This window comes from Penaeus japonicus, unplaced genomic scaffold, assembly GCF_977035675.1.
Source record: "Penaeus japonicus unplaced genomic scaffold, GWHDUDI00000001_assembly GWHDUDI00000020, whole genome shotgun sequence".
NCBI classification, from domain to species: domain Eukaryota; kingdom Metazoa; phylum Arthropoda; class Malacostraca; order Decapoda; family Penaeidae; genus Penaeus; species Penaeus japonicus.
The window spans coordinates 2,743,836-2,751,143 of record NW_028234422.1 but is presented as its reverse complement, the minus strand read 5'-3'; the positions used below and the strand labels follow the sequence as shown (position 1 = coordinate 2,751,143).

The following is a 7,308-nucleotide window of genomic DNA, read 5'->3' as shown; positions in this document are numbered from 1 at the left end:
CTTTCTTTTATTACCCATGGATAATATTTTTCCTTTTTATGCTCACAATTCAGAAGCAATTTTACCAACCTTTCTCCAACTCATGGACCAGACTCAGAAATGGTCATCCTTTCTGTAAGACGTTGGACCACTGGGGAAGACAGCAGCAAAAGCATTGGTTCCCCAGCCCGGGCTCTGCCTTTTTGGGACTATGTGTGTCTATAGTGTATGAATATTATCATTGAGTGTTTGAACTTTTTTTTTTTTTTTTTACAACACACACTCTACACACATTGTCAATGTGCACAGCACACACACACACACACACACACACACACACACACACACACACACACACACACACACACACACACACACACACACACACACACACACACACACACACACACACACACACACACACACACACACACACACACACACACACAAACAAAAATTTAGAAAAAGAAAGAGCAAGAAAGGGAGGCTTTAAGCCTATAATTAACCAAAGTAAAACCAAAGGACATACACCCTTATTCCCTTATTGCTGAAAAAAGGAAGAAGGATTAGCTGAAATAGTGTCACCCTCTCTAAGTGGCTGCACTTTTGGTTCATTTTTATGAGACTAATACAACCATGACTGTCCATGATTTAACTGTGGTACATGTCTTTGTGAGAATTCTTCTGAAGGCACACTGCATCTAGCCAGTAGAGATGGTTCTTAGTCTTTTTTCATTCAAAGAAACAAATATGTTTAAGGATATATATATGAATTTCCTTATTTAAAAAAATGTATTTTGATAATCTCTGAGATACATTACAAAGTAAGATATGAAAGTATGTAAATGTACATGAATACATGCAAAATTGGCCTGTATATAAAAAAAAAATTGTACAGCTAAATAAAACAATCTCTTTGGAAGTAACACCCACCTTAAAACAGGAGCTACAACAACTAAAGCCATCTAAATTAGAAGCTTTTGCTGTCAAATTCTGTCATTATATTTTGACTGAATCTCATCCAAGGGAAAAGAGAAGAAAAAATATTCAGATTTTCTTATGAGCCAAAATGTGGAAGATGTATTTCTATCTTTCATTAAATTGTGTTTTAATCATTTTTTTTTGTTTGTTTTTTTCTTTGGAAGTCTGTAAAGCACATTATAGGATTGAAAGGAGATTTGTATTTCAAAAAGGGTTACAGGAATGCAGACTTGAAGAAAAGGCAAAATTATTATTGCTAGTAAATCATTTTACTTTTTCTTGGATTATCACCACTAAAAGTATTGCTAACATCCCTGATTTCCCTTTAATCATTTACCAGTGATAGTAGTGACACTATAATATAATTGTTTTCTAACATTATACTTGTAATTTCTAGGTAAGAAATACAGATAAGAGTACACTTCTAACATGTATTTCTAAAGCAAAAGTAGAAACGACAGTGCACAGTTCTTAGATTATCTTTATTAGTATAAAGACAGGTACACTATTAAATTCTACACAAGACACCAAACATGTTGAAAGCTTATGATTCAAAAATCAATAAATTATTAAGCAGCTGCATTGGTAGTGAAATTATTACTGATAAAGTTTTGAGTTTTTTCTCCATCTTGAATGTCCGAATGGTGAAAAGGGAAGCCAACTTTAATTTGGACAATTTATTTGAGGGAAAGTTTACAGTTTAGAGGAAGAGGAGATGTTAACGGACATCTTATTCATCTCTCGGTCTAAGACAAATATTGGAGGAACTTATAGAGAATAAGGTTTTCATGACACACATAGATGAAAGTGAATGTAACAACAGGAGAGACGGAAGGTCATGAGGTAATCTTTGTCCATATCTAATTGGAATTTTGCAAGTGACGGAGGCCGAAGTTGGTGAAAAGAAAACATTACACATCAATACCACAGGTGACGGTTGATGAGGTGATTTTGTGTATAACATAATCATTACAAGCCAGATGATTGCTCTCCATTGCTATGGCTTTTTCCACATTTGTTGATACGATATTTAGGAAGCATTATTCCAGCTTGCACGATACTTTGTTTCCACAAGGCTAAATCTATGCTAATTCACTGTTACACAACAGACATCCTTACCCGTAATAAAAACTAAAAACAGGACTAGCCTCCAAAACCCACATTATTTGATTACTTTATCATAAAGCATAACTCATCTACAATATTATCTTGAGCATTTTCAATCAATTTTCCACTTCCATTCAATCACATGGGACAACATACCACTCTTTCTGCTCTGAATTTTCAGCGATAATGTTAAAGAGGAAATTATATACCAGAACATCATTCTTTGTACAATGCTGTCCCAAACGTGTACATATAATTTGCTGCAAACAAATGAGGTCAATGGAAAAAAAAAATATATTTATAATGAAGGTAAATTCAATGCCTTAAATTTATTACTTTCTTTGTTTACAATAAATAATAGAGAAATACGTAAGTCAACCAGTTAAAAAAAACACAGCAGAATGTAGTAGAATCATTAAACTAAAGCTTGCTTGGATACTTATCCTTGACCTACCCTGAAGCTGATCAACTAATCTGCTACAATACCTTTGCACCAATATCACAATACAATCCTTATTAACTTTTCTAATTACCACAGAGAGGAATTAAGTCTTCTTAATCAATTACCATTTCCTGTATAGAATGTGTTATTATACATGAATAATGTAATGAGCAAGATTCCCTTCATCATTTGAAAATCTTATCACTAAGAAAACAACTTCAAATTAACCCAATGTGGATGGGGCGCCTACTTAACAACCTAACTACCAGTCAGGATGGGTGGTCTATGATGCTGGCGGCACCGGCTAAAAAATTAAAGGGACAGGGAAAAAGTTTCCGGGCAGTGCAGACTAGCCTAAAGAATATTTCTCCATAAATCCATCACAAAATAAGGGTTTAGGCTGATTTTGGAACCCTGTAGCTCTGAAGCTAGCACCGTTACAGCCATAATAATTCTTGACTGTGAGCATGCTTCAACTGTGAGCAGAACCTGATGTCGCGTAATGTATGAATTGACACCCGCCTGTTAGGCCTAACTCGTGTCATCACGTACATCATGACACCCATTTGTAATGAGTTAAATATTTCTCATGATATGAAGGTTGTATCAAGAAGCCATGGATTTTGCTGTTTTTGTTTATTTATCTTCTATATATTATCAAAATTATGATAACCAGCCAATAAACATCATCACAGTATTAATGAGTCAGACATATCTCATTCATCAACAAAAATAAATTAAAAACCCCTAATAAAGTTTGAGGTGACCGGTAATTTGATCGATGAGGTCAGCTGGTCCTGGACCGACCCCTAGGACAGTTCGCGAGCCAGGGGCAATCTGAGTGCGACCGGCATCCTGGATGAGGCTCACGGTCAGACCAACCTCCCTCGCCAATCCAGCCAAGTCCAGCATCTGAGCCTCATCGTCCAACTTCACTACGACCTGTGAGCCGAAGGGGATGGGATTAGTCATCACAAACCTGATCTAAGTCTTGATGAGAATTGCAAAAATAACATTTTGATGATTTTTGAATACCAAACTACAAATTACTTCCCCACTGAATAGCATTACGAGCTTTTTATTCTGAACAAAATTCTTCATTATTCATAAACAAACCTGATCTACGTCTTGATGACAATCATAAGAACGTCACTCTTCGTTAATCCTATTTCTCTTCTACATCACAAAAATCCCATCAACATATTTACCTTTGGCTGTCCATTTAGCTCCCACTTCCTCAGAATCTTCGGGCAGGACTTCTGCGACTGTTTGAAGGCCTTCAGGGTTGCGTGGGAACACTGAAAATTGAAGAAAAATAGAAAGTATCAAATAATAGTAATATTACTTGTGGGAGAAAGGAAGGCTTAGAAATATATATGCAAATGATAATGATAGTAATAATATAATAACAACAATGTTAATAATAGTCATAAAGGAAATGAAAATAGGAAGGAAAGAGTCAAATAGAATATTTACTTTGATAAGGATATAAAACATTTAAAATCAAGTCATTGCAAAAAAAAGTAAATCAATCGAGACTTATGTCATATACTGCATCTAAATACAAGGAAATTATACTAATACACTTAACATCCTTCTTTATCCTTCTTTCTCAAAATTCAATAATATGTAAATTTCTAGTCTGGATCTGTCAACGCTAGACATCTAGCTGGCAACGAAGATACATTATTATTACCAATAGTATTAGTATCATCATCTTCATTTACTGAATGAGATATCTCTCTGCATCAGATTGTAAGGTGATGTGTCCTTTATATGTGAACATTACGCATAGCAACAATTTTTCAGAATCCACATCTTCAAGCCTCTTTGAAAATACTTTTGGCTCTACTGTCTATTTTGCCTCAATTTGGCAGATGCTTTTCAAAGTTAGCACTTCTGAAAAAAAAAAAAAAAAAAAAAATCCCTTTTCTGTGTTTTCTGTGCAAAACATTTATTTTGTGTAATAATGGAGTAATAAGAATGGAAATAATTTAGAAAAAAAAGAAAAAAAGAAGTGCATGTGTGTTAAAGCTTTCAAATACAAACGTCTTGTTATGCATTTTCTTTATCTCCTAACAGAAGCTCAGACTACAATTTTACATTAATAAGATAGTTTTGGTCTTTATATTTCCAGGAGGTTATCATTCTTTTCTTTGTTTTTGTCTCCAGTGAAAATTAAAATGTCTTGGAAAAACAAAACTTTGAAATTCCTCATTCATAATTATCTGTCTCACAAGACCTCATAAAAAATATATAGAAAGTGGCACAGCAGGTCACTTGAGGAAAGTGAAAAAGAACACCACTTTCCTCTTAACAAGTAAAAAAAAAGTTGTGGCATGTACTTCACATTTTCATTAAAGCTTTTTTCCCTATTATTATTATTATTATTTATTTATTTATTTATTTTTTTAATGTACAAGTACTTCAGATTTGATTTCTCCTTCCAGTAAGAATAAAAGCGGAAAAAGAAAAAAACATCTATCGATATACACACAAAAATATAAGCCCCCTGAAAGGAAACACCGTCATATAATCTAATGCAGGTATGTCCGATAATCATACAAAAAAATACCTTTTGTCTAATCTTGATTCAATCTGCACTGCTAATAAGCAGTGTTTTTAGAATCTACAGATCAAAGTATACCTCATGAGAATTGAAAATATCATAAAAGATTTATCAGCATTAAATGGGGATTACATAGTTTCCTTCCTTCACCAAAGGGTGCCTAAATATAAGATCACAATCATCTAGAGGTTCAATGTAGGGACTGATATGTAGGTACTCTAATTTCAGAGGTTCCAAGATATACTTTCTCATAAAATCATAGAAATTAGACTCTGCTCAAAGATTCACTAATATTATTGCACACCACTAACACTGCTACCCAATCAAATTCATAATAAATTGGCCAAACATTTTCAATTCTATACTTCTAGCCTCCAATATCCCCACAGTATTCACTTACAAGACAAGCATAGTGTTATCTAAATTTTGGTCTTCTAAAATTACTAAAGGAGAGAAAGAACTTCACGAATAACATGATACTGAAAGAGACTCACCTGAGACATACAAAGATCTTCCTACAAAAGTAAAAAATTATAGATATGATATAAGAAGTAAGACAAAACAAGAAAAAAAAAATCCAGGGAATATAGACTTCAACATAGTCTAAAACCCTATAAAAGAAGAAGAAGAAGACTCACCTGGGCTGCTACTTTTCCCTTTCCCATTTTGAGGTCACTTCGCACCACAAGTACCAGCTTGTATTCACCAGAACCCTCTGCCAGGAAGCCATCCTGCCAAATCAATATATTTTGTAAAAATATCTTCATATTGTAATTTAATATAATATATAAATATCATATTCATAACTATAAATGGCCACGTACTACTTGGTGCCAAAACCTACCAAACATTATTTTTCACATAAAATGAAATAATAATAAAAACAACTAGACTGAGGCATAATCCTTAAATGTATCAGAATCAAGCTACACCTGCAGCCATTCAAACCAGACATCTCACAATAAGTCAAATTAATATCAAATCACATCAACGAATATATTGAATTCCACATGATGCAATCCTATCAAAGATCTCCAAAATACATGTCATGTTATGCAGCTGAACTAATGCTTGTTCTTTCCACATTAATCACTTTTGCATAGACTCATATCTAACCAATAAAACTAAAACAGCTAACCTTCAAAATAGGATCACATATATATTGACATAATGGTCTTGGCACCCTGGCAAAGGCCAACAACCCCGTCCCAATATATTTGAAAGGATTCTGCTCAAACTGGTTCCTTACTTGGCAATAATTCTCCGTGGAGGTCATCAAGCTCTATCATGCTATCATGTTTTTGTTTAATTAGACTTTTTTATGACACAAATAACATAGTATAACCGAATTGAATTGCAAGGATTAGTAAGCAAATATGGTTAAACTGTTACTGCCTCCATATTACCTCATAATTCAAAAAATATTGCGTCACGCTTTCTCCCAGGTCATCCTCAGACTACCTCTCTCCCTAACAACCTCTTAAACAAAAGAAAGCCCATAAAATAAGAAACCCATAATCGAAAATCCAACGAACATAAACAAAAAAATTCAACCTCGAGACGAGACATTCTCTCTCTCTCTCACCTCATCCCATCCACCGTCGTTATCATCGTCGTCTCCCTCTTCCACCGTCTCTCCATTTCCCAGCAAGGAACCTCTCATGAAGAAGCCTATACACACGCCCAACCCCATGCCCACCATGACCCCGGGCTGGGCAAGCAAGTCGGAAATAATGGGGATCATAGTCTCTGGAAGAGGAAGGAGTCTCGACGACACTCCCTGGACATCGCCAATACCAACACGCGTGTTTACGTCGCTTACGAGGCTACGACTCGGGGGCGCGAGAATTTGGATACGTTCTATATGTGTAGGGCTGTAGTTGCATATACACATATGTATACGACTATAGTTGCTTCTTCTTACTTCTTTTATAGGGTTTTAGACTTTTGATGTCTATATTCCCTGATGTAGTTGCTTATACACATATGTGTACGAATATACACAAGGCCACCGAGAGGGAAGGGTAAATAGATGCTTATCAATGTTTCTTACACAAAAACACTTAAAGGAGCTTAGATTTAGGGATCATCAAGTCTGTACGTTATCAGTGATAATGTTAAAAAAGGTAAAAACAAATTAATGATTATGATGAAATAGGAATGGTTAAAAGTTAGCTTCTATGATGCTTGAAGGAAAAGGTTTTTTATTCTAATTCACTATTCATACTGA

The 7,308-nt window shown here is 34.7% G+C and overlaps 1 protein-coding gene across 1 annotated transcript; it reads right to left on the bottom strand.

Annotated features, from left to right (window-relative positions):
- Positions 1 to 3,130: 3,130 nt before the first annotated feature.
- Positions 3,131 to 6,896, bottom strand: LOC122254582 (peptidyl-tRNA hydrolase 2, mitochondrial). Its single transcript, XM_086547944.1, has 4 exons — positions 6,664 to 6,896; positions 5,717 to 5,809; positions 3,718 to 3,807; positions 3,131 to 3,451 (listed from the first exon to the last, which is right to left on the bottom strand). The coding sequence occupies exons 1-4, from the start codon at positions 6,820 to 6,822 to the stop codon at positions 3,257 to 3,259; spliced, it is 537 nt and encodes a 178-aa protein (XP_086404070.1). The 5' UTR covers positions 6,823 to 6,896; the 3' UTR covers positions 3,131 to 3,256.
- Positions 6,897 to 7,308: the final 412 nt, after the last annotated feature.